Genomic DNA, 27,303 nt, shown 5'->3' with positions numbered 1-27,303 from the left:
CCCAATTTTTATAATTTTCAAATCAGTCCCCAATTTTTCCAAAATTTTCAAATCAGTTCCTGCTCTTTTAAAATCGTTCAATTCAACCCCTGGACATTTTCTAAAAATATCCGGCCCTTTTCTATTTGGATCACCCACCGACAATGTATATGCCCCATTTAAATATTTCATTTTTGTAATTATGTGACCATGTCGGAAATTAGAGTTTATCGGGCGGTCAACTAATAGCTATCTCGACGGCTCGAAAACCGTAGACTAAAGCATTCGGCAAGTTTTTTAATTAACCTAAAATTCTACATACGGGGTAATCGGGACGTTAAATTTGGCTAAATTAAATCACTTGATTTCTTTAATTGGATCGCACGAATTGATTAATAATTTGTAATCGCGTCGACAAATCAAGAACTGTTAGTCATGCCCTTTTCAAAATTCACAATTTCAAAAGCACCGAGATACGTACAACGTAATCTTGATTTTCATGCACACACATATTTACCGATTCAAGGGCATGATTACCGGTTCTTGTCCTGCCGTAATCCTAGCGTAGGTTTGTGTTTAGAGCGGGTTGAAACATGGGAAAACAAATTAATCATAAACTCGACTTAATCAAACATGGACAAATAGTCAAGTAGAGAGTTAGGTTTTGGGTTTTAGGTGAAAATACTATTAATCTGTAAAAGCCATATTGTCGTGATACAGAATAATCTAAAAACAACCCACACATTCGAGACTTGACTATGGACATCACGTCTGTCGGGTCCGTTAAAATAATGTCGGATGCTACATACCCTATCCATCATCCCTTTTGTTTGTTTTAGGGTAGGACTTGTATGCCAAGATACCCCGGATAATTATTGATTAACTCACGTAAATTCAGCAATAACAAAATCTTATTGTTCGTTTATTTGCGCTTACTTGTTACATTTTTGCACTTATTTGTTATTCGGGTCGAGCCCGATCCTTTATGATACGATTCACATGGGGTTTAACACCCCAATCGTAGATTACGGGATCTAATCCCCTAAACACCGAGTGCGCACCTTAATTTCAATTTCAGTCTTTTCAAATTACATGGTGAGCACGAGTGGAATAATGACCGAACGCGAACCGACCGGGATTCAGTTGTTGTAATTTGTATTTTATTTATTTGAGAGGACAATGTAAGGATTTATGTCGTACGTTTATTCATGTAAGAATCCCGGTTGGAGAGCAGACGGTCGGAGTGTTTCTTCGAATTTACAGTGTCAAAACGCGTAAGATGAGCGGAACTTAATTAAGCGGTAATTAAATAAAAATGGCAAGCCTAGACAAGTTAGAGTACCGATAGGGCATACGAGATATAGGCTCGCATGTAACAGAACCCCCGAATTCGGAACCTCGGGTTTCGCAGACCATATGCCTTAGCAATTAGGTGTACCCTGTACCCCTAGACCCAGGCGACTCACCGGCCCTCGACCTTCGGATCTTAAACAGGTAGTGGTGACTCCTTCTCACGTGCGTCCGTCGCACGTCCCTAAGAAGATGGACACTCCCAAGCCGCGTTGCATTTAGGCGCGCGCATGCGTGCCTTGACGAGACGAAATTCGGGTGCGCACAGGCGGGAAGCTACCGCTTCGTTGACAGCTTCGCTTCCTCGTCGCTTCTTTCTAGCGACTAGCTTCTCAAGTGGGTGGCTTGGTAAGCAAGCTACCCTCATAATCAAGAAAATCCCAATCAATAATAGGCCGGAATGATGGGGAAGGAGGCCCTCCCTCCTTCAATGGAAAGGGGGAATCGTCGTTTCAGAGCCGCTCCTCTACAACTACCTTTCGCCCAACATGATCACGAACGAAGATTGAGAATTGCGTAGATAGGAGAACGAAACGAACCAACCACTTGTCCTGATCGGAACGATTGAAGAAAGAGAATGGTGTCCCCTTTTGCCCAAGGGACATCGTCGGAGAACAATGTCAAAGACAAGGAGAGAACCTTCCGTTGGTTACGCCCTTGTTGTGTTGGTTCTTCCATATTTAGATATGGAGATAGATCGAGATAGAGATCTATATCTTTCTATCGATAGAAAGAACTATTGAGAAATGGATATTGATCTGGTTTCAAGATCATTGAACAAGAGAGATCCCTAAATATTCATTTGAAAAAAGAGATGAATAGAGTAGATAGGGCGAAAAGTTGACTTTGAGAAAGAAGGTGCTTGTTGCTCGCTCGCTGTCTACTAAACGAGCCTTCACTGCCCGCCCGGCCCCTATCTTTAATCTTAAGTAAAGTGAAGTCAAATCAATGAAGTGAACAGCCCAACCTCTTTGTCTGAAACTTTGCCAGGAAGTTTCTACTTGTTGAAGCTTTGCTTCCCCTAATTCCAAAACACAACAATAGACTTGCAACTATAGTCTAGGAAAAGGCTTCTCTTTGATAGTGGGGGGTTCAATTCAGAAAGGATCTTATCGTAGATAGAGACAACAACCTGTGCAGGGGTAAGGGCGGATGTAGCCAAATGGATCAAGGCAGTTGATTGTGAATCCACCGCGGATCAAGGCAGTTGATTGTGAATCCATCGCGCGCGGGTTCAATTCCCGTCGGTCGCCCATCAAGAAATGGACCAACCATTTGTTACGGAGACACAAGACAAAGCTAGAAAGCATTTTTTTTGCAAATCATCTCGAGACATTCAAATGTATCCAAGCAATTGGTATCCGATTGAAACATAGAAAGCCTAGTAACCATTTCCATCTTAGAATTGCTGCAGACCTCTCCCGCCCATCAGGAGATATTCAAGAAGTTTCTTGCGTCCAAGTTCCAACCGAAACTACTCCTGCGGAACTTGAACATGCCCTACACGACTCGGAGAAATCAAGCAATGCCAAGACATAGTTAGATGGGCTTTCCCTAGCTTTAGAGGGTAACCATCTTTGATACTAATAGACTTAGTCTGAGCATGAGCGTTCGTCGCGACTACAACTATTTTGAACATATTAGCCTTCGCCCCGATACTTGTTACCTTATCCTTCCTCGTCGCCCCTTCGTTACCTAATTCCCTATACAGAGAGTGAGCTCCCTCACAGGAAACCCATTAGACTAAGAGATATAGCGTGCATTAGCGTTCGCCCATATTAGATGGTAGTTCTATGGTTCTAAAGATGCATGAGATGTTCACCTTCTAAGGAAGAAAGGTGGTCTTAGATCCAAATATAACTGGTTTAAATCCATATAAAGAAAAAGAAGCTCAATAAAAAACATAAAGAAGGAAAGCTGAAGGGGGAAGGTCTGAGGAAGTCAGTGATTTCTGGGCCTGCAGCTAGGGAAGAAGCCGAAGGGAGAGAGCTAGACTATAATTCAACAAAGCAAGCCATGTCGTAATGGATGCATTGAATTTACTTTGTTAAGCATATCTTTTTGGTTCTCTACTTTGTCCCCTAAGTCAAGAATGTTCGCTTGGCTACCTACTAATGATGCCGTTCACTTTCACTTTCAGACAATTCCTCGCGCATCAAAAAAACGACAGTAGTTCATTGCCGTGCCCCTCTTCTCAAGCTCCGACGTTGCTCACTCTGATGTGTCCTGACTGAGCTACCTCCCCCAAAGCTAAGTGTTGATCCTTCTTTTCTCGTTCCCTTTCTCTCTCTGTGTCCCTCTGTCTGTTCCCGTCTGCTTCTGTCTTTATCTCTACTTCTCGCAGCTTGCAGATGCCCAAAAGAGGGTCGCACTCATGCTCAGCTTCGAGCGCGGAAGAATATAGTGGAGTGGCAGGTGGTGCTTGGCAGTGTGCTCTGCCCCTTTGTCTTTCCTTGTTGATATGTGTGTGTTATGGAGGGTGAGCTCCTTTTTCTTTTTTACGTTTTTTTTAGTGTATTTACAATGAGTAAGTGTAGAACCATTTTGCCCTTTAAAATTCTCACATGACATGCGTGTGACTTAGCTTGACCGAAAAAGTGACTGGAAAGTACAATTAGGTTGTGTCGTGCTTATTTTTAAATAGGTCAGGTGGCAAATTGCAACTTTTCAAAGCTCGGGTTGCATAATGCAACTGAATTCAAAGGTTGGGTGACAAATTGCATTTTCCTCTATATATAAATATGCACTTTATTTGGATAATGTAAAATCTAAAATACAACAATTCAAAGAGAAAAATTCCCCAAATAATCTATATTATATCTTATAAAGTCAAACCCCTCATGCATTTGCTCTTTTTCACATTTCTATAATATACAACTCCTTTCTTCTAGTCATAGTTTTTAGAACCGAATCGAAAGTTGAGCCGGTGAGGGCATCTGTTCATAGGTTTAATGGGTTCAACTATGATTCAATATGTTGAACCAGGGTTTTTAGAAAATAATTAAATAATTTATAAACTATAAATAAGCATAACACAGGAAAAATACGAAACATTGCACTTAAGCCTGGCCCATAAGCTTCTGAATGTAGAGTCCTAATGGCCTAAATTATCAAATTAATATATAAAAGAGACAAAGATGAAATTTCAACAAAACCTTTGTGAAAATACAACCCTATCACTAGATCGTTCTCTTCACCCATCGACTTAATTGCAAGAGTCCTTCCCCCTCTTTCCTCTGTGTTTTTTATTTTCATTTTTGTAAAGTAAGACGATATGTTCTTTCTTAACTACTATCTCCAAGATACCATTAGCCACAAAAATCATATTCTTTATCAATGAGTCTATAATTATGCACTTCAACTTAATAGGAATGTTGCATCAAGGGCATGGAGCATTGACAGTGAGCGGAGATTGCACATAGTAGATCTCTAAATCAGCTCATATGCTTCCTCCCTAAAAGCATCTTCTACCATGTTGATTAATTCAATGGTGTGTGAGATAAGCGAGATCACATTCACCATTATCAAAGATTGCTCTATCATATCTTTGATTCCTCATCATTGTTTATGCATTTTTTCTCAAAATTTTCACAAGCTGTTGAACCAACGGTTCACTTGGGTTCACTGATTTTTCATTTAATTGGGCAGTTCTTCTGGGTCCAACATAGCCTAATGTGCAAAACGAGTTATTTGAAGAATCGGACCGAGTGAGGTTCTAGTTCCCGTTGAATCGATTCAACTGCCCAGTCCGGTCCCTTTTTAACACACTGCTTTCGATTACCTAAAACGACATATTTATAGATTGAAAACTACAAAAATATGTAGTATGAGTGCATTGTTGCTAGTATTACATTACTTAGAAAATTGGTCTATAGAGATGCACCAAATAGCCTAAGGAGATGCCAAAAAGTGTCTTCACTATGACAACGCTTTGGTAAGTGTGCCCACCGTGGTCATCTTCTTATGTCAGGGGATGCGGATCAAGTGGCATCTCCATAGAATCTAATACTGCTTCACCGAAGAATCTTAAATTTTTATAAAGAGTGGCAAACAAAATAAATTTACAACAATTTGTAGTGATAGGTGATATCCATCAAACTTTCTCAAAGTCTTTGAGATTTATATTCTTTGAAAAATATAGTAACTAAGTAATATTGTGAAGTCGACATATTATGTCAAAACATTTATGAATTAATTTGAAATGATGTGTATGGAAAAAAGTATAAGAGGAATAATAAAAAAGGAGTTCTTCCAAACAATAGAGTAATTACATATTATTTTTGTTGTAGTATATCGTGCAATTAGTATTTAACAGTATCCATATAATGTGTTACTGTACCATTTATTATGACAGAGACTACTTGAGAGTGCTTCGACTACCAAAAGTATTGGACTAGGCCATCTTCGGGTTGGATAAAACTAAATATAGATGGTACATCACGAGGAAACCGGGGACAAATAGCCGCAGGAGGGATACTTAGAGATGTTGAAGGGAGATGTATGAGCTGGTTTGCGCATAACGTGGGTATAATCTCGATAGTAGTGGCAGAATTGCGGGGGTGCATTAATCGGGTTGCAACATGCTTGGGATCTTGGGTACATAAAGATTGTCTTGGAGTAGGACTTGGAAGTGGTTTGAAAAAACTTATGTCATTTGATGGTAGATGTGCTCCTTAGGTTGCTTCTCTCGTACTAAGACGATTATTAAGAGAGCCTGGATTGTTGAGATCCGACATACATACAGGGAAAGAAATATGTGTGCTGGCTGAATGGCTCGAATGGCACTAGATTTGCCACTTGGTTCCCATTTCTTCTCTAGTGCTCCGCCCGGTATCTTATTGCTGCTCTTTGGCAACAATGTTGGGGCTTCCTTATCCCGGTTCAACTCGATGTAGCTTGTCTTCTTTTCTTTTATTTCTTTTATTTCCTTCCTTCCAAGCCTCGGCTCCGGCTTGTACACCCAAAAAAAATGCTAGATATGGGATAGAAATGTGGACGGATTCTTGTGTGAAAAATGTTCATACTAGATTTGAGAAAACATGCAATTTATGTGCCACTTTTTTTTGTTTCTTTTTTTTTTAAGCCTCGCAACTGGCAAAAGATGTATGATTTTAATTTTTGCCCTTTATATATAGATAAGAGAAATTACATGAAGACAAAGATAGATATTTAATTTATGAGTGATGCATGTCTTGTGCTTGAGTCGTATAGTCCGCTTGCTTTGTCAAAGAATCTTATGCTTATAATACTTATAAAGAGTGCCAAATTATTATCTTTAAGGAGATAATAAACATATTTGAAAAAATGGAGCGTTTGTTTACAAGTTTTGAGTTAAAAATCAAAAGATCTTCTAGAAATTTACAAATTCAATAAATTATGATCTTTGTTTTCAAAATTGTTTTACTTATATACTTTGCACTCTTTGTTAGGGCAATCGATTTTTTTTTCTGCAAATAAATTGTTTTTGGTGCGCATTCTGGAGTCCTGAAAACCAATGGACCACGAATAATTCAATTTCAAGTCCGACAAGGGGTAAAAGTTCTCTTAACATTTATTTTATTTATTCACATGACTTAAATAAGAGATATTACTTAATGAAAATAGCTGCCAGACCACTTTAAGTTGGTTTTGTAAACAATTTTGGTAAGGCTAACACTAGATGAGGAAACAATTATTTTAACATGGCTTAGACAAAGTTATGCCCAAAACAAAAAAGTTTGGATATTGTTTATAGCGTAAATTCTATGAGCGCCAACTAATAAATATTTTCAAACATTAGTTTAACAAAAAGTTAAAAAGGAAATGCACGCATGAATAAAAAGTTAAAATAAATGCTCCCATTTATGGAACACATAAAATTATTATGAGAAAGTTTGATGACGATGTTACTAAATTACGTCATCAATAAAGCGCAGGTTAAATGATTAGTTCTCTCTCATTCTCCTACGGTCCAACTTTTTATCTTTTCAAAAGTTTTAAAATGACGCAATTTTTTTAGTATCTTCCAAATGTGCCTACTACACTCTCTCTCTTCTGCTCACCCAACTCCCTCTTTGTTCTCCCTGGCATGCCTCTCCGCCTCCTCCGTGATCGGCCTTACACCAACCACCTCGACGACCACCTTGTTCCCCCTCCAGAAGCTCTCCTCCTCTCTTCTCTCTCATGCCTTCTCCCTCTGCCTCCTCTCCAGCGCTGCCACCTCAGTGGCAGATCAGGCCACTGGCAGCGACCTCGGAGGTGAAGGCTGACTGCCAGAGAGCGTGTTGCAGAAAAGAAAGAGAGACTGGAAGCGCAGGGAGAAAGAAGTGGGGCACTTTTTAAAAAAATTACAAATTTGGGTCGTTTTTAAATTTTCAAAAGATCAATAGTTACTTGATTAGAGGAGCGGCTCCTCCCTCAAATGGAACGCGCCAATTCAAATCGAGTGAGAGAGGGGGGGAGAGAGAGAGAGAGAGAGTGAGAATGGAGGAAGCTGCTCCGACAGCGGGTTCTCCCGACGTCGACATCATTCGCAGGTCAGTCTTCAGACTTCCTTCCGGCCGTTAGTTGCAGCATGAAGTGTTGGTCACCTTGTCATTGTGTCTGCCTTTCTTTCTATTCTGTAGTCGAATTGGAGAGCTCACTGATTTGCTGAGGATCTGCAAAGATGTCGACCCGGAAGCTCATCCCGATTCGGAGAAATTGGTCAGCCAGTGCGCCTTCGATCTCGAGGTAATCATGGTTACTCGTGTTTTCCCTACCCAATTGCGCGGGTTTCGTCATTTAGTTTGATGTTTGGGATTGTGAAATTAATACAGGGTAGAGTGGAACAAATACTTGCACAAAGTTCTGTTGCTGCTTCCTTTGGTCCTGAAGATTCAAGTGAGCTTTCTTTCTTGTGTTGCTTTTGTAATTTGTGCAATTAGGAGGAGCCAATTTCTGTGTTGTGTAAGCTGTGGTCACATGTAATCCGAGAGCTATGCGGTCGGTTGGGCACAAACGCTCTTGCTTCTGATGAAGTATGTAACTGTGGAGAGGGTTGTACAGCCCTTGGGTTATGCATTTTGCTAAATGTTTTAGATTTTGTGAAAAAGTCTACTTTAAACTCAGCCATTCTTTCTTAATTTTCGTGAAGTATACTTGTCGAGTTCACGAAATCAAGTAGTTGATGGAAATATGTGGGTGGTAATCGCCTGCAGATGGCCTAAGAATTTCTTGGGTATAAAAAAAGTTTGATGTATGATTTCAGTGTTTTGCTTTCCAAGAACTATGCTATGCCCATGAGTTGAGTAATGCATTCTTTATGCCCTGCTTATCCTTTATTCTTGCCAAACTGGTGTGTGGTGGATAGGTGCATTTTTGGAACAGTTGAAGGAAGAACTTAATGCCGTGGAGGTGGAGAAGATTAAGATCTCTGATCAAATTGAGCTTCTCACAAAATCTGTGATGTCAGGTTAGCACAATACTGTTTTTATCGTCTGTTTAAGCATGCAGTCATCTGATGTGACTCCTACCTTTTTGCAGATTCTGAAACATTAGAAAGAGATCTTGAATGGTTGAAATGGTCTCTGGACCATACTGAACTACTGGTTAGTTATTTAGCTTAGTTCCACTTTTCTTCATTTTGAAACGACTAAGTAGTTTCACTTATCTTCTGCCTTGTGCTTTGACTTATACATGTTTTTGTTTCTTTTTCGAGAAAGAAGTGAAATTCATGGAGTTGCTAACATTGAACTCACACATCCTTCTGAGTTTATATTGTTGGAACTGACCTTGTGCAAATCTTTAATAAAGCTTTAAATCACAGTGCTAACTTGTTTGCTTTAAGCCCTAGGGCTAGATTTCCTTTATTTTTATGATTCTATTCTGTTTTAAGTCAATGGGACAAAACTAGGATAGGAGCCCACTGCTCTTTTGTAAGTTCAAGTTAAGCAGGATATAAACATGCATTTCACATTATCTGCCAATTTTCTGTTTGCTAGCAGTAGAAGGGCATGCCTATCTGCACGGAACTGTACGGAATGATGTACAGACTATTTTATGAGATGGTCTGATTTCTGAGATTATTGAGACTATGATGCTGATTGTTGATACATGCTTTTAACAGTTTCTCAGTTTATGATGTTCTACTTGTAACTCTACAAAGAAATGTCCTGGCATAACGATCGAATTCTTTTAGTGTTTTACTGCTTTTTTTGTACACATGTTAAAAGGTATTAGGGATAATAGTTAGGACGATCCAATGATACTTTGATTTCCTTGTACATCAAGTAGATGAACTGACCACAGTCCTAGCCTGCTAGCACTAACTACCAACTTCTTTCTGTCCTATCAAATAGAAGATTTGAGGCTTGCCTGACTATCTAGTCTAGCAAGTGGCTAGAATCTTGGGCCTCCCATAATAATCATTCTGCCCCTGTAATCTGTGTTCTGACCTTTTTCATGATCATTTGCTTTTTCTCCCTTGTTTCTGTCTGCATGGTTTATACTCTCTACACGTGTTGTCATATTTCAGGAAAATTTAATATCTCATGTCAAAACTCCCACAACTAAATGCTCGTGCCATATTGTAGGGTCTGGAGAAAATAACTACTGGCAGATGTGTGGATTGCTTTTACAGGGAAAATCAATTGAGTTCAACAAGTGGAGATGCATGCCACAAGTTTGAGGTTTTTTTGTATTCATTTTGAATATTGTTTTCATGGTTTTTTTCTTGTTTTATGTGTTCTGAATGTATAAATGTACATATATATATATATATCATAAGTACCTAATATACTAGAGATTTGAAAATTTTTGCCAAAGAGCTAAGTGATTTATTTTGTTCAAAATTGTCAACTGTAGACATAAATCCGGGACTTTAATAAAAAAAAAAAGAGGATTATTTGTCTGCCATTTCACATTACATGGAGTCGTGGACATTGTTCTTATGGTCATTCTTTTCTTGGCTGATAAAGCTACTAGGAAGCTTATGGTGTGTTTGGTTTCAGAGTTAAAGTAACTTTGATTTTGATTGTGGAAAAGGACAAATGATTGTGTAGTGTGTTGAGTTAAAGTTAAAGTTAAAATTTTTGTGATTTTAACTGCGAAATCAAACGGAGCATTAATGTCTTAAGGTGCCAATTTCCTGTTAATTTTCATGGATATTTATAATGTCTCTGGACTGATTAGTTCCAACTTGTTGTCTTTGCTATTTTTGCTTGAGTATGCCCACAGCACTCTTTCCTTCACAAGTTTTACATCTTGCAGATCCTGGATCTTCAAAGTCAAATTGAGAAGAAAAATAAAATCTTGAAATCACTCCAAAGTCTTGATTGTGAATTCAAAAGGTATCACTGAAGACTGGCAATATTGCAATTTCTTTACCCTTGAGCATTTTCTTCGGGAAGTACAATCTTGAAATCTCTTCAAAGTCATATTGAGAGAAAAAAATAAGATCTGAATCTCTCCAAAATCTTTATTGTGAATTCAAAGGGCATCAGAATTCTTGCAAAGTTGCATTTTCTTTACCTTTATGCAAGGTTTCTTTATGTTTCTGTTCAGGAATATTGGTCTTACCCAAATTGGCTCCTTCTCTGTTTCAGGTATGATATCATTGAACAGATTGAGGATACATTATCGGGGATAAAAGTCATCGAATTTGATCAGAACATCATTAGGCTGTCACTGAAAACATATGTTCCAAAATTTGAAGGCAACCAACAAAAAGTTGAGGATGCTATTGAGACATCAGAGGTGAATCATGAAGTGCTGATTGAAGTTGTGGATACAAATCTAGAGATAGAAAGTGTTGAGGTATGGCTGTCCCTTGGGCCTGATTGTTGAAATCTGTATACATCTGGTAACGGGTATTTATCGCTCCATAAGATCAATGACCTCTTCTTTCCATCCCCGCCTATGTTTTAGGATAATTTCTTATGATCAGCTTATTTGTGTATGAATTTTATGCATCCTCTCCGTACTTTCTTTTTTTTTTCTCAAAAGAATCCTATTGCTTCATGGAATCGCTGGAATTGGCATTCCGTTGTTCAAGCTGAATGTTTTGCCTATAAAAATCTAGTTGACTCTTGAGGTTCTGTTAGCACTTTGTCTTGGTTGCTTTTACTATAGAGTTCCCTGGTAGCTAAACTGGATGCCCATATGTGGTGGGGTTGGGGCAACAAATTGTCGTCAACTGGAACATTATATTGGAATTAGTAGAGAGAAAACAGTGAACTTACATTCTCCAAAGCTGGCTCTACTTTTTTAATGAGATGAGAGTTTTAAATGAAGACAGATTTTTTCGGCAAGGAAATAGGAGAATATAGTTGAAATTAATCAACATCTTTTATTGATGGACTTCTCAAATCTCAGAAGTGTAAGAAGATACAGAAAGAAAAAAGGATGGGAGGAGAAACTATCACATTAGAAACATATATGGATTAAAATTTTGTGCTGATGTTGAAGCAGAAGAATGCTGTATTTCATGTAGCTACTCGCAAAAGACTAGTTTGTGAGGAAATATGTGTACACAGTTTGTGAAATTGATCACCATCTTTGTATTGAATGATTTCTGAAATCTCATAAAGTAAGAAGGGATGATTAAAAGAAAATGATGGGAGGAGAAGCTATCACATCATAAAAATATAAGGAGTAAAAAGTTCGAACAGATGATGAAGTGTTAATGCTATATTTTGTCTTGCAATATGTATATAGATAAAGTTTAATAATTATTATCTGTATGATTTAGTTTGCTTTCTTGCTGGATGGTTCTTGAGCACAAACATTGTAATCTTTGAAAGGCTGTGAATTTGAAGTTCCCTCCTCTTTTTACCCTCAGCTAGAAGAATATCTGACTGGTTTATATGTTTTGTTTCTGTGTTGAGAGGGGGTTACATCATCCATGCTGTTTGAAGTTGATGATGAAAAAGAGCGAGTTCTTTAACTCTTTGTGAGCCCGCCTTAGCACGTAAAGAAAATTGACTGTGCTTATTTTCTTTTGGGCTAATTGTTGTCAAAGGTGGAAGAGTTGGGAGAAATTTTTATCCTTACCTTTAATGGAGTAATGTACTATATGAGGTCTTACTTTTTCATTTTACTAGACACTTCATGTAAGCTGAATTTTCCCTTGATATAGTGGCTTTTAGTTCATAACTTCATCTAGTAAGTGAGGATCCTTCTTGACATTTCATTTTTCTGATGCCTCGTGTCTCCAGATATTCCCCAATGATGTATACATAGCCGATATAGTTGATGCTGCAAAATCGTTCAGGTTCGTCTTTCTTCCGTTTGCTTTCATTGCAAAGTTCTAGGCTACCTGTTCCTCTACCATCAACCAAGGAATGCATGAGCTCTGTTTAGAGAAAGGTGGACAATAGATCAAGTTTCATCATTGATATGATCAATGAAGTGAACTTTGGAAAGGAAAATTTTTTTTGGTGCTATAATATCTAATTTTTGTAGTTTCTTTGCTACATTGGATTGTTTATATTGGTGGAAAGAAGACAAGAGCTCTACATGGATATTATCTGGATTGTCATAAGGTTACACGAAGTACTATTAGGGGGTAGGGGTGGGGGTTGCCGCAGGGCGGGATGTGGAAACTTGATTAGGGAAAAAAAGATTTGGTATTCCTTGAAGGCCTATATTTAAATTCAGATACAAGAAATAATTCATTATAATTTTGTCCATTGAATTGTCCATTGTATTTGTAGACTGAAACACAATAACTACTTGCCTGAATTAGCTGAGAGTTTGCTTGTCCAATTAATACACCATCCATCTTCAAGATTGTATATCAAACTTTTAAGTGCCGGTAGGTCATCTGGATAATGGAGCGTCCATAAGACTTGAAAACTAGGTAACAAATAATTCCTTTTTACAGTTCTGCATTCTTCTGGTTGGTCAAGGCAAATGTGTTCTGGGATAAAGACTAGCCATCAAAGTGGAAACACGCTTGCATTATAGAAAGTATATGTTTGACCAATATCTGATTAATTAAATTAACCCTAATAAAGAACCTACTCCTTTATTTGGATTTATTTTTCGTATTGAAGACTATAGTCCCATCATTACGATTATAGTCCTTAATTCAACCTGAACAGTGCAGTTCAGGTGACAAGGATGCGACTAATATGTCATGGTATAATAGTTGCACATTGAAAGTACTTTTGGTGCTCATTCAATTTCTGTATGGTCTTGTCTTATTGGATATGTAGAAGAAGTGAGATATAATTATATTTAGTGAATGATGTCTTCCGATTTGTAATCATATAGTTTGACGAGATAAAAGGGGTAGCCGGATATTTCATTTAAAAGAGTGAACTTCTACAAAATAAATTGCCACGGAAAAGATCAATTGTTGGTCAGCTGGCGTTACTATGAATTAGTTGAAGAAATTTTGGCTGCAGTCTTCAACACTATTTGAATGTTGAAGTGCACTATTTGAACGTTGAAGTGCTGGCTTTATTGTTTTCTACTTTGATTGACACACTAGTGCTAAAACAACTTGGCTTGTTGATTGTCCTTTCGATGTACTTTTTTCTGACAATTTTTGTTGCTGACAGCTTCTTCACTTCATCTCGTACATATTAGTTTGATTGACATACTAATATGTCATGGTATAATAGTTGCAAATTGAAAGTACTTTCGGTGCTAGTGCAATTTATGTACGGTCTAATCTTATTGGAGATGTAGAAGGTTAGAAATAATTATATGTACAGAATGACGTTTTCTGATTTATAATCATATAGTTTGACTAGATAAGAGGGGTAGTAGCTGGATATTTCATTGAAGAGAGTGAACTTCTGCAAAATAAATTGCCATGGAAAAAAGCAATGTTGGTCAGCTGGCGTTACTATGAATTAGTCGAAGAAACTTTGACTGCAGTCTTCAGCACTATTTGAATGTCGAAGTGCTGGCTTTATTGTTTTCTACTTTGATTTACTTACCAGTGCTAAAATCACTTGGCCTGTTGATTGTCCTTTTGATGTTCTTTTTTCTGACAATCCTTGTTGCTGACACATCGGCTTCTTCTTCATCTCATACATGCTGATCTTTGTTGGTCTGCCTACAGTTCCCAAGTACAGGGCAGGAATCACGATCATATAAGTTTTTGTTTTCCAATTTTTCTTGACACAGAATTTAAGTAATCTCTGTTCAATTTGTTATGTTACAAATATTAGCTGTATTTGCAGTATGCTCTTCTCCTACTTTACCCTCTCTAAGATTATAGTTTCTAGGGTCTTTTTCATAACTAAAAAAAAACTGGGGACCCTTTGTTAGTTGCTCTTCATCACTGCTTTCTATCCCTCTGATTGCTTGCTTCAAAGGCCTTGATATTGAAAAGAATATCAATCTATTCAGGTCCCAATGCTAGTAATGCTATTTCTTAGCAATTTAGTACATCAAAGCTGAATGAATATATTGTTGACGTGCTTGTACCATTTGAATATCAAAGTCAACTTTTGCATACATTCTGTCATGGGTCAGCTATAGCTTTGTTCATCTGATGCTGTGAACTGTGGAGTCTTCTGGCAATTAATCACTACAATCTTTACAGGCAGTCCTTTTCCCAATTGACGGTGCCCCAGACATCATTAGAGTGGTTCATACGGAAAGTAATGGAAAGGATTATCATATCAACTCTGAGGCGATCTGTTGTGAAAACTGCAAACAAATTGAGGTTAATTTACCTTTTTCCTGCTCATGAATTCTCTTCTAGATTTTTTTTTTCCCTGTCCTCTTTTCTGAAATCTTTTCATCAAGAGTGCTTTAGCCATTAAATTTTCACTATTGTATTGCCATTTTGTGTTTCTTGCTGCAGGTACTCTGTAGAATACATGGAAAGAGATAACACTATAACAGCTCATTTTCTCGGGGGAATTGATGCCATTCTAAAGGCATCTCAAGGTTGGCCACTGTGTGATTCTCCGTTGGAGCTGATATCGCTCAAGTGCTCTGAGAATAGTGCAAAGAGAGTTCCCTTAAGTGTTCTCCGTAAAGTTGAGGTAACGATTCCCCCTTTCTCCTGCCTCCTTTTTATAGTTTGTGATCTCTGCGAATTTCGACAGTCTCTCCTTTGAATTTCCCTTCTCTTTTTTCTCCTTGAATGTCACGTTGAATGCATCAGGAAGCGATGAGATCCTTGGAAGCACAGAAAAGGGTGAAGTTGTTGGCTTTCCTCAATTCCATCGAAGCTATGCTCTCAGAGCATTGATTAAGGTGAGTCCAAAAGTCTCTCAAGAGCAAATCTGTAAAAGTCATATGAGGCAACCTGAAACTAAACTGAAATTTCCATCATAAACTAATAAGATGATTTATTGAGATGCCATTCAAACATGCTGCTTTAGTTTAAAACCTCAAATATCGATTGAGAAAACATGGTAGCTAATACTCATTACTCTTGGTTCCATGTGCGTGTGCTATTATGATTCCCATCATTTGCATTAAAGGGACTACTCGGACTGATATAGAATAATCACATCATTCTCTACATTCATGAGACATAGTAAGGTTTGATTTTTGCTACAATATTATTGTTACAATAGTAACTTCTACATTCAAAAACTGTCGTGAGGAATCATTAGACCACAACAACAATTTTATCATGAAAATCCTCGACGGATTGTTGTGACATTCTTACATTCTAAGCGAGCAAAGTGCTTAATTCGGAGAAACTGAATTATTAATCAAGCAGACTCGGCAAGTAGCAAATTAGTATTTACTTCAAATTATTCACATCCTACTCTGATCCCGGTAAGTCTTGTTGCCAAATTTTCAGGTCATGCTCGGTATACCTATCAAAATCAAATCTACGTCGGAATGCTTGAAGAACTACCCGTTGTTCAGGCAGATTATTTCTAGTTACCTTGGTCATCTGGAGAAGCATGTCTTGATGGATTTTGTAAATTCTGTCCCTACATCTGTTGTTAATTTACCAAGAAATTCTGGTTATACCTTAACTTATCCAAGCTTCTCCGCATCTTTTTTCAGCTGAACGGAAAATTTTATTCCATTAATTTCTGATTTTTTCTTCGAAGCTTGAGATTATAAGCATCTAACTGTAGTCAGCGCCACGGTATCATCACTCAATAGGGGATTAAAAGCAACGTACAATATTCAAGAAAACACTTATGAGGATGACGGGGCAGACTTGTTGCCACGCATGACTTTTTCTTTCATTATTTGTACCCCAAATTTTTGTAAATTAGTCCTTTAGCCCACGTATTGTGTAGGCATCTGCATCCGCATGCATATATTTTTAGTTAATATTTCATAAACTAAATGTATAAATTTTATGATAACTAGTGTGCACATTGAAAAAAATCATATATATCTATTTCATTAAAGATTTTTTTTTATTAATGAGTTTCTCATCCTTAAATGTTAAATTATTATTCCACATTAATATAAAAACAGACAAATACATGAATTTTTTTTTATTTAAAATTAAATTTTTCGAGCAGTTGAAAAGATGATCAGTCGCGAGTTGAGAGTTAGGCAACAAAGTTCTCATGATAATGTTGCTCAACTCTCGATTATAAGGGAGGCTCATTAGTTTAATATAACGAGATAGAAATTCTAATAGCTAATAATAGCAATTCAATCCTACTTTGTTTTCTTATATACATTATGAAAATTGCTACCTCACATGACCTAATTTAATTAGACTGATCTATCATAGAAAATAAACTTAACTGCTGTTCAAACCAATATTCAGTCATATAATTCCAATATATAAAGGTAACATTTCAATGTTTTGTTCGATCAATAATTATTAGAGGAAAATGCAGTTTGCCACAACTTTAGGGGCCGTTTGGTTCATATTTCGGAATCAGAAACCGAAACCGAAACGGAATAGAACGAAATTGGTAATGGAATAACAAATTTTAACTTTTGTTTGGTCTAGCTCAGAATCGGAATTGGACTCCTACAACTATTTAATGAAAATAATATATTTGTGGCAAGTATGAGCTGCAGAGGCGGGAAGTTAGTTGAGATCTTCATGAAGTTATTTTGAGTTTTAAAATTTTGATTCCTGCCTCTGATTCCTGACTACGTGGGGGGTTTCTTAATCCGGTTTTTGGAGGAGATGCATTGCTGCATATGGGACAATAGGAGTCGATATTTTAGGCTCGCCGGATACCGCCGCCGCCTTAGGCGAGGCCTTTGGTGATTGAACCTGGGCGGTGGTGGCTGGGCAGCCAGTCCCCACCGCCCCCTTTTGATGAAGTTCGAGCCTTGTGGCCCGGGAGATGGCGGTGGTGCCAGAGCTCCAATAGTGGAGTCTCCAAGAGAGAGAGAGAGAAAGTCGGTGATCTGATGAGATGCGAGAGAGAATCGATTGGAGTGGAGAGAGAATTGGATGTTCTATCGAAAAGTTATTGGTTGATTCTCCTACATGGGCTTTGGCCCCAATTTATAGTGTGACTCGGGCCTAATATAATAGTTTGGCCCGATTAATATATTCAAAGCCTAGGTCCATATCATTTGTCCCCGATTTTTTGCGAATATATTCGCTCGAAAGTATTCAAGAAAAATAAATCCCATATTCATACCTTGTCCCCGATTCTCAATCGGGCATGTTAATGCTAGGTGAGAATAATTGTATCAACTGATTGTCCCCTATATTTTTCAATGAATTTTCATGACTTTATTGTATTCCAATCCCATATTCATACCTTGTCCCTATTCTTAGACGCGTGATTTATTCGCCGTTTAAGAATATAGTATGTCTTATCGTTCTCTACTCTCACTAACTACAGGAAGTTATGTCTATTCTTAGACGAGTGAATTTTTATATCAAAGCTGAAGGAGCCTCTCATCAGGCAGTGGGTTGTATTAAAATATTCCATTAATTTGCTAAGGGAAGGGAGTCGAGTGAATTGTCAGACAATTTCATTTTGAAAATTCGTGTCCCGGGCAAAGTATTTTGAAATTTCGTGTGTCGGGCAAAGTGGAGCCGAGCAACTGCACGTAAGCCCGTTAGAAAGAGCTGAGAAAGTGGGCTTTAGAATGGCAAACATGCAGGCCCATGTTGGAACTGCCAACATGCATACCTATGCTGGAACTGTACGTCTAATGTCTTTGGAAGAGCCGAGCAGATTTGCCCAAGCTACTCAACTTCTCTTCGGAATTTTAACTCCCCTCCCGAAGAGGTAAAGCCGAGTAAATGTGAAAAAGCTGGGCAGCAATACAACGAGACTGCTTCGGAACACCCCGCGGACACAATAGCAATAAATACTGAATTTAATAATCGATTCACCTATTCAACCTCAAACAATCTATTACGAGAAGACTTAAGATAAATGCCGGGCAGATTACCGTGCAGAGATGATTCACCTTGAACTAAAGTTGCTTTTGTTGGGAGTTGATATATGCTCTAGACACAATTTGTCATCAGTTTTATAATATGATATGTATTTATTAATAACACGGTGCATTTTTGTTATTGTGTGGATTGCATTAAATATTATTTTACACAATAATGTCCTTGGAATGATTAGTTTAATAGGCATTAAGTTTGACTTGATTGTGAGATTATATAATTATTGAACATTACTCCTAGATGTCCATCGTCAAAATATTATCGTTAATTATGATGATGATAATGCGGTTAGACTAGTGCGAGTGTTGATTGATGACTAAATCTTACAGGTCATAGATGTGGAGACATCAAGTCACATCAAAGGTATATATTAGGAGTAATGTGTACTGAACTGACCCGTCATGAGACTGCTACATGGATTGTTACGTGACTGTCATTAGTAGCTCTCATAGTGACTATCGTACAATGGTCCTTTTACTTAAGGTCACCATGGTTTCCTACATGTAATATCATATATTTTAATGTTGTCAAAAACCACCGTAACATGCTAGTTATAAAGGTAGTTATTGGGTATTGCCACAGAGCATGGAGAGGAATGTGAGTGATCAATATATGATTTATCCCTCCTACGTAACGGGAGCTATATCCCATGGCCACTTGGTGAGTGAAGTCTAGAAGTGTATGCACATCTAAATGAGTCGATGTATGGATATCGAACTTATTTGCTCTGATAAACTTACCCGGTAAACCAAGAAAGAGAGATTGAGTCATACAAGGATGACAATGATCATGCATTGGGATCAATAGAAATATAGAGGACAAATGGATTATACTGCAAAGTAACATAGGTTATAGATTCTTCAAGCAATTGATTTTCCAATTACTTACGTAACGGTGATGCATTGTTAGATGTTGCTCACTATTTGTAATATTGAAATAGAGATTTTGATATTACTGTCAACGTAATCGGGAACCTACAGGGTCACATACGACGACTAAATCGATGGGATAATTTTGAAATAATAAAATCGTCTACTAGAAATTAGACGAATTAAGGTGCGAATCGAATCAATTAATTGGATATTTAATGTGATTAAATTTGCGATTAATCGAATCCCGATTTATTAGATTTAACGGGCCCGATTTATATAAGACATAAAGACACGCGGGCCCAAATCGGGAGCCACGTGGCACATTCATGCCAAGCCACTGCATGGCCGTTTGCATGGGGATCTAGTGGTTTACCATGTGCCCTTGTGCATGAAAGTCATGCAATCTCATGGCCATTCCCCAAATGTATATAAATAGGCATCAGATGAGGCTCGAGGTGTGTGTATATATGTGTATATATGAATATGTATGTGTGTATGCTTATATACTGCATGTGTATGCATATGTACATGTGCATGGAAAATTGGGGTTGAATGGTTCAACTCGAATAGGTCAATTAGTTTAATAAATTCCAAGTATTGCACCTGTGTTTCCTTAGAGAGTTAGTCGTCAGGATCATCAATTTCGAAGACTCGTCGACCAAGTCAGTATGGATACTTGTAAAGGCGTCACATTTGGGGCACTCGCTCGACTATTTGAAAATTTCTAAGTACACTTTATTTACTCTTATTCTTTTAATAAGTCTTGAGATTTAGTTTGACAGAGAAAAAATTTTGAATTTTTCCTTTTTCTATCTTTCTGTAGACTCGTAAAACTAGCGGCTTTCACTTTTATTTCTATTGATCTTTTGTTTTCTTTTCAGGGGATGACTATTGAATATAAAAATCTCTTTTGCCTAGCAAAGTTGGTAACCTGAATGATTGAAAAGAAAGAGACATGCATTGCACCAAGCATCGTATCAAATTATTGTGCGGGGAAAACAAATTCATCAATATATACTCGACATATTTAATAAACATGTGGACCTGTCAAATTTTCAAGAGAGATCAGGCAACCTCAAATATGTGAGATCGTCAATTTTACAAATGCAACCATGAACTCATCAATCTTTAATGAATCGAGCTGATATTATCATTAGTGCACGCACGTATATAGAGCGTTCGTGGAAATAAATTGTGTTACTACATTACTGAAGAAAGATTAAAATTGCCGGGCACTTTTCTTTGGCCCACTCACAAAAGATTTTATAAAGTTGTCGGCACCTTTCTTTGATCGCTCGTAATGTTTCCTTTTTAGCATGTAAACACCTAATTTCGGCCCAAGGTAGGAGTGACGGGTCATCAGAACCATAAAAGAGGAGAGCATATGGGCTGAAAGGTGGACCAAGGGCAAAATGGTCAAAATAGAATAAAAAGGCAATCCGAGACTAGTAAAAAAGAATGAGCAAACAAGTGTCACGGACTTGTTATTTTATCTAGTGTTCTCTACCCGTGCGGCCCTAAAATTGCTATTTTAGGTAGCTTTTCAATTACCAGAACTTATGGAGAGAAAAACTATAGGGAGAAGCTCTAGAGGAAAATACTTATATTGCTTTTCAAATGTGTGTACAAATGAGGAGGTGAGACCTTTATATAGGAATTCGGCATTTAATGTACATCCAACTACTTTTACCATTTACTAGTATAAATACAGTTATCCCAACTACCGACTTTAATTATAGAAGACTCGGAGGACTTCTAGAAGGTTCGGGGACCGAGGCTCCCTAGAAGACTCCTTTGCACGCATTCCCAGTCAAGCCTTAGTAGTTTTGGGCTCTCTCGATCATTTTCGAGGTTGGGAGGGTCCGTCCATAACATTATCCCCCACATATTCTGGCGACGCCCTCGTCGTATCCTTTGCATGAAAAAACTCAATCTGCTTCGTGTACTGCCACAAGTCTTCGGCGAGTTCCCAACTCGCCTCTTTCTCGAGCAACCCCTTCCATTTGATGGCGGTGGCCGACCCATAATGCTTGATCCAGTGGGCCTCGACTTAATTCACTAGTGTGCTGGTGGGGCTGCGGTGACCAAGTTGGGTTAAGTCTCAGCGAGCTATGGCGAAAGGAACATTCCGTGGTGGTTAGGTTCCCTTAGTTGGGGCAGCCACATCGGGCTAATAACCCGACCTAGCCTTTTATTCAGCGAAAAAAAACCCCTTCCATTTGATGAGGTACTCATGCTTTGGCTTGCACCAATGTTTCCTCACAACCCGATCTGCCAAGATCTGCTCGACATTCTGGTCGTATGTCGCCTTAGCCCTAATTGGTGTACGCGAGGACTCGGCCCTGCTCGGATCTTCCTTGTCTCTTTGAACGACTTCAGCATACTCACGTGAATACCAGGTGAAGCTTCAGCTTCTTAAGGAGTTCTACCTTGTACGCCACGCTACCCCCGTGTTGGAGGACTCGAAATGGGTCCTCGTATCTTTGAATAAGGCCCTTGTGCACGTCTTTGTGTCGGAGAATGTTATGTAGCTTCACCAACGCAAGGTCGCCCACATTGTACTCGACGTTGCAACGCTTCTTATCAGCCTACTTCTTCATTCACTTCGTCGCCCTGTTGAGGCAAGACAGTGCCAAGTCCGCTTCTTCTTATCAACTCTTGGCGAGCTTATACGCCGCTGGGCTATTTCCCTTGTAGCCCGATGTCACCGCACTCGGGGTTGATGGTTGTTGCCCGGTCGCTATCTCGAGGGGACTTTTGCTGGTGGACTCGCTTCTCTGCAAGTTATAGGAGAATTGGGCTGCGTTAATCAACGTCGCCTAATCCTTTTGCGTGGTGTTCACGTAGTGCCGTAAGTAAAACTCCAAGAGTGCATTCACCCTCTCCGTCTGGCCGTCGGTTTGAGGATGGATACTCGTGGAGAAGTTCAAGCTCATGCCTAAAAGCTTGCAGAGCTCGATTCAGAATCACCTCGTGAATTGAGGATTGCGGTCACTCACTATCGTGGTCAGCACACCTTAGTACTTGACCACGTGCTTCATGAAGAGTTGGGCTGCCTCCTCCGTTGGGCAGTCCTTCTTAGTCGAGATGAACGTCGCATACTTCGAGAATCGATCAAACATGACCATCAACGTCTGACATCCCTCCGACTTTGGGAGGTTGACCATGAAATCCATCGAAACACTCTCCCAAGGGCGCTCCGGAATGAGTGCTCGACGTAATTCTCGAGTGACCGGCTATACATAACGATATCGTCAAGATAAACCACCACAAATCGATCAAGGAACGGGTAGAGTACCTTATTCATGAGGGTGCAAAACGTGGCCGGCGCATTAGTTAGCCTAAAGGGCATAACGAGGAACTCATAGGAACCGTATCGCGTTACGCATGTGGTCTTTGGCTCATCCCCTTCTGCGATCCGCACTTGGAAGTACCCTAACCGTAGGTCCAACTTAGAGAACCCCTGAGCTTCCCCATGCTGGTCGAAGAGATTCGCAATCAATGGGATAGGGTACTTGTTCTTGACTGTCAGCTTGTTCAGTGCCCGATAGTATATACACATCCACAACGATCCGACGTGCTTCTTTTGGAAGAGCATCGGGGCACTGATCGGGGCCTTCGAAAGCCTAATATAGCTAGCATTAAGCAACTCTTTGGGCTGCTTCCTCAACTCCGCTAACTCTGGTGGCGTCATCTGGTAAGGAGCCATGATGGGTGGCTTAGCATCGGGAACCAACTCGATCCGGTAATCCACTTCCCTCTTAGGTGGAAGCTTCTTCGAAAGTTTCGCCGGCATCATATCCTTGAAGGAATCGAGGACTTGGACGACCTCCGCTGGCACGTCGTCTCCCGAGCCCGCATCCTCATCTACCTTCAAGGCTGCAAGGTTTGTGTTCTCTTTTTTGGATCCCTCGCTTCAATTGCATGGCCGACAAGGTCTTTTGCCCGTTTCCCATTGACCACTTGAGTAGTGCATCGATCTTGTCGATGAAATCCATCCCCATAACAAGGTCGTAGTCATCAGGAGGGATTACCTCGATAGTTTCCATTTCGCTCCACTGCCTAATCCGGATATCCACGTCCTTAGAAACACTACATGTCGGGACTTCCTTGGAATTCACCATCTTGAGTTGCGCTCTTGTCCTTTCAAAGTGAAGTCCCAGCTTCTTCGCGCCCTCTTCGGAGATGAAAACGTTGGAGGCTCCCGTGTCCATGAGAGCGCTAAATACTTTCCCGATAATCTCAACATCCGCGAACATAAGCCCCTTAGACCGATTGGCCTTTTTGGTCGTAATGGAGCTAAGAATACGCAGCGAGCCCAGCTGCGTCTCCTTTTCCTTCTCCTTATTGGCTTTCACCAATGCCGCCAGCTTAGCTTCGGTAGGGCATTCCTGAGCCATGTGTGGACCATCGCATAAGAAACACTTGAGCGTCCGCTCATCCTTCCCCTTTGGCTTGCTCGACCCTGCTTTGTCCTTGAAAGTTGGATTGGTCGACTTGCTGCCATTGGATCGGTGGGACTTCTCTTTATCTCCCTCACCTTTGGGCTTGCTTTTGTCTTTCGAGTCGGACTTGTTTGGCGGGTGGAATTCCTCCAGCAACTCTGCCGTCGACATAGCCTTGTGTAGATCCTGTACGCCATGGCGCTACAGCTCTTGCTTAGCCCACGGCTTCAACCCATCCATGAACTGGAAGAAGGCTTCCTCGTTGGTCAACGACGTAATTTGAAGCATGAGTTCCGTGAATTGACGCACATACTCCCGAAGTTCACCCTTGTGCTCCAAGCATCGAAGCTTGGTGCAAGCTTCACCCTTCGCATACTCAGGGTAGAACTGTTGCTGAAATTCAGCCTTGAACTCTTCCCAAGTGTTGACCGTGTTGCCACTCCAGTCGTCGTACCTCTGACGCTACCATAGCAAAGCGACATTCACAAGGTACATAGAGACCATCCCCACATGGACATCATTGTCCTCTACTCCCGTTGTGCGGAAATAAGTCTCCATGCTCCATATGAAATTGTCCACGTCTTTGGCCACCCTAGTTCTCTTGAACTCCTTGGGCTTAGGGATATTTGGACGTGCGCTAAGTTGACCCATGCCACCCCCGTCGACACAAGTCCTCTGCACTTGCACGAACCCGGCCTTGAGCTCATCGATCTCTACGCGCATAGCCAAGACAAGGGCTTCCAGCGTCTCGTCCCGCTTGGTCAGCTCGTCTACCGCAGCGTTCAAGGTGCCTTGCATGCCTTCTTGAAGCTCTTCCAAGTTCGAGGGGAGCTCCTCTATACCCTTGGATGTGTCATCGATCTTGCCCTGGATGTCCGCCATGACAAATTCCATCTCTGTCATATGGCCCTCAAGTGAACTTAGTAGATCCCTCGAGCTTTCCATTTGCTTCCTAAACTTTGTCCTTGCCTCATAGATCAGTACCTTTGATTGGTTAGTGGTAGCCATCGCCTTGGACCTTTGCTCTGATACCACTTGTCATGGGCTTGCTATTTTATTTAGTGTTCCCTACTTGTGCGGCCCTAGAATTGCTATTCTAGGCAGACTTTCACTTACCAGAACTTCTAGAGAGAGAAACTAGAGAGAGAGCTTTGGCGGAGAGTACTTGTATTGCTTTTCAAGTATGTGTACAAATGAGGAGGTGATGCTCGTATATAGGCACTCGCTCGGTATTTAATGTACATTCAACTACTTTTACTATTTACTGGTATAAATACAATTATCCTAACTACCGACATTAATTACAGAAGACTCGAGAGACTTCTAGAAGGTTCGGGGACTGAGGCTCTCTAGAAGACTCCATCGCACGCATTCCTTGGCGAGCCTTAGCAATTTCGAGCTCTCTCGATCATCTTTGAGGTTGGGAAGGTCTGTCTGTAACACAAGACTTAGAAACCCATGATAGAGTTAGACATCAGAAACAAAGCAAGAAACGGCGAAAGAATGGATAAAGATCAACTCGGTCAAATTTAGTCAACGAAGGTTCAATAAGGGTCAATGGTCAAACTTGGTCAAAGTCAAGGTCAAACTTGATAACTAGAACACTCAGCCATTATTCACAATTGACTGATACAAGACTAGTAGCATGTACTGTTTCGACAATCATAAACTGATCGAGTCTGATTAAGGGCGGTCAAAGTACCAATTAGAGAAGCCAAATCAGTCCAAATTAGTCAAAATTGGTCAAATTTGGTCAACTGTTAACCAAATGTCAACTTTATCAAGGCTAATTGGGCAATTCACTTATCGGGATTCGGATTATCTTGAAATTTTTATGGTAGGTAGGGCATGTGAAGATCCACTCAGGAATTTCGCAATGCCTGTAACTCATCTCGTATCCCGAGAATATGACTTTTCAAAATTTCCAATTAAGGAAGGTAATGAAAAAAAATACTGTTTCTCTGTACTTTAGGAATTGATGTGAACAACGTGCCAAACAGGGATAATTGGTACCAAATGCATTTTTTCCCTCAATATTCGACAAGTTTGTGACGTTTGGACGCAAAAATCACCTCAAGAGCTTGTCGGAGTTGGGAGATAAAATTCTCGGAAGTCAGGACATTCAAACAGTGAATCCGGAACAGCTCCATTGCGGGTATAAACGCACATTTCGGGGTTCGATTTGGATCCAAATGGGGCAATTCTCAAGGCCACAACGTGCATAATCGAATTGGAACGATTTGATAGGTATCTTGCCTTGAGATTCTACTTGATCCGAGAGAACGAATTTAAAAAGAATTATGCGCGCAGTCAGACAAACTCAAGACGTCAGGAGAAATAATTCCTCTAAAATTGCTCGAGTCGTATTTACGTGCAAGGCTGACTTCTACGGACTCCCAACTCATTGAACTCTAACTCTTTCCAAAGGGAATTTAACCAATCTAAGCTTATTGCAAGCCATGAATTAGAGAGATGATTAGCAATCAAACATCCAAAGGAATCGCCCAAGAGAGTTGATGACTGAAAACCCTAAGCCAAAGGAAATTTAACAAAAAGTCAATTGAAAAGAGAGATGAGAATCTTCCCTGAAATCGTTATTGTTTGCTCTGGTTTCCACGTAACTCCACAGCCTTTAATCGACCTATTGCCCGACACGATCAATTCCTTCGATTAGCCAGCTTCAATTGATTCCTTCAACAAACCTTAGCCTCCAACTGCGATCTTTGATTGATAGTAAAGAGGATTTCTAACGGTGTTGGCTTCTGATACCCAACAATTATGCTTCTAGCAAATCAATCTCAGTAAAAATCAATGAAAACATTTAGCCAAAGATGGATTTCACTGACTGAATTTAACCGAGATCATAGACAGACAAGAGGGACGTGAAGATCTTTCCTGAAAATTGTCGCAAGTTGCTCAGGCGCTCTTGAAGCTGTAACTGTCGATGAACTCAAACAGCGTCTCTGCGAATTCCCCTACCTTCTTCGATCTTCAACTAAACTGCCGTCCGTTATTGTACTATTTTTCCTAGAGCACATTGGTCGCATCATGTTTTGAATCGTTTTATTGGGTTAATGGGTACTGATCTTCAACAAGAATCCAACGGTTACACTCCCCGGCGTGGATTGCAAATCTCCTGAGCAATAACAAGCCTTGTGAAGAATTTCTAGGACTGTTCATGGGAGGGGTCAATTTCCCACGTCCGGTAAGATGACGTTTGTAATCGCAAAAGATCAAAGTACTGAGAACTATTTTAGGAGACTCAAAGTACAGGGGGTAATTGTGCAAAATCAGAATCTTACCCGGTCGACCCGATCCAGACCCGGATCCTAACCCGAAACATGCAGCAAAAGCCTATCGCATTCGCTGC

The 27,303-nt window shown here is 39.8% G+C and overlaps 1 protein-coding gene across 1 annotated transcript; it reads left to right on the top strand.

The window, feature by feature from the left end:
- The first annotated feature begins 7,735 nt into the window (after window positions 1-7,735).
- LOC116209304 lies at window positions 7,736-16,344 on the top strand. Its single transcript, XM_031542903.1, has 13 exons — window positions 7,736-7,844; window positions 7,935-8,040; window positions 8,127-8,190; window positions 8,660-8,761; window positions 8,833-8,897; window positions 9,882-9,977; window positions 10,558-10,637; window positions 10,893-11,103; window positions 12,504-12,559; window positions 14,849-14,971; window positions 15,113-15,296; window positions 15,419-15,510; window positions 16,070-16,344. Exons 1-12 carry the CDS (start codon window positions 7,792-7,794, stop codon window positions 15,503-15,505), a joined length of 1,227 nt encoding a protein of 408 aa, XP_031398763.1. The 5' UTR covers window positions 7,736-7,791; the 3' UTR covers window positions 15,506-15,510; window positions 16,070-16,344.
- Window positions 16,345-27,303: the final 10,959 nt, after the last annotated feature.

Source organism: Punica granatum, chromosome 5, assembly GCF_007655135.1.
Source record: "Punica granatum isolate Tunisia-2019 chromosome 5, ASM765513v2, whole genome shotgun sequence".
NCBI classification, from domain to species: Eukaryota; Viridiplantae; Streptophyta; class Magnoliopsida; order Myrtales; family Lythraceae; genus Punica; species Punica granatum.
Note: the sequence above shows the minus strand (reverse complement) of the source record. Positions and strands in the feature narration are given on the sequence as shown.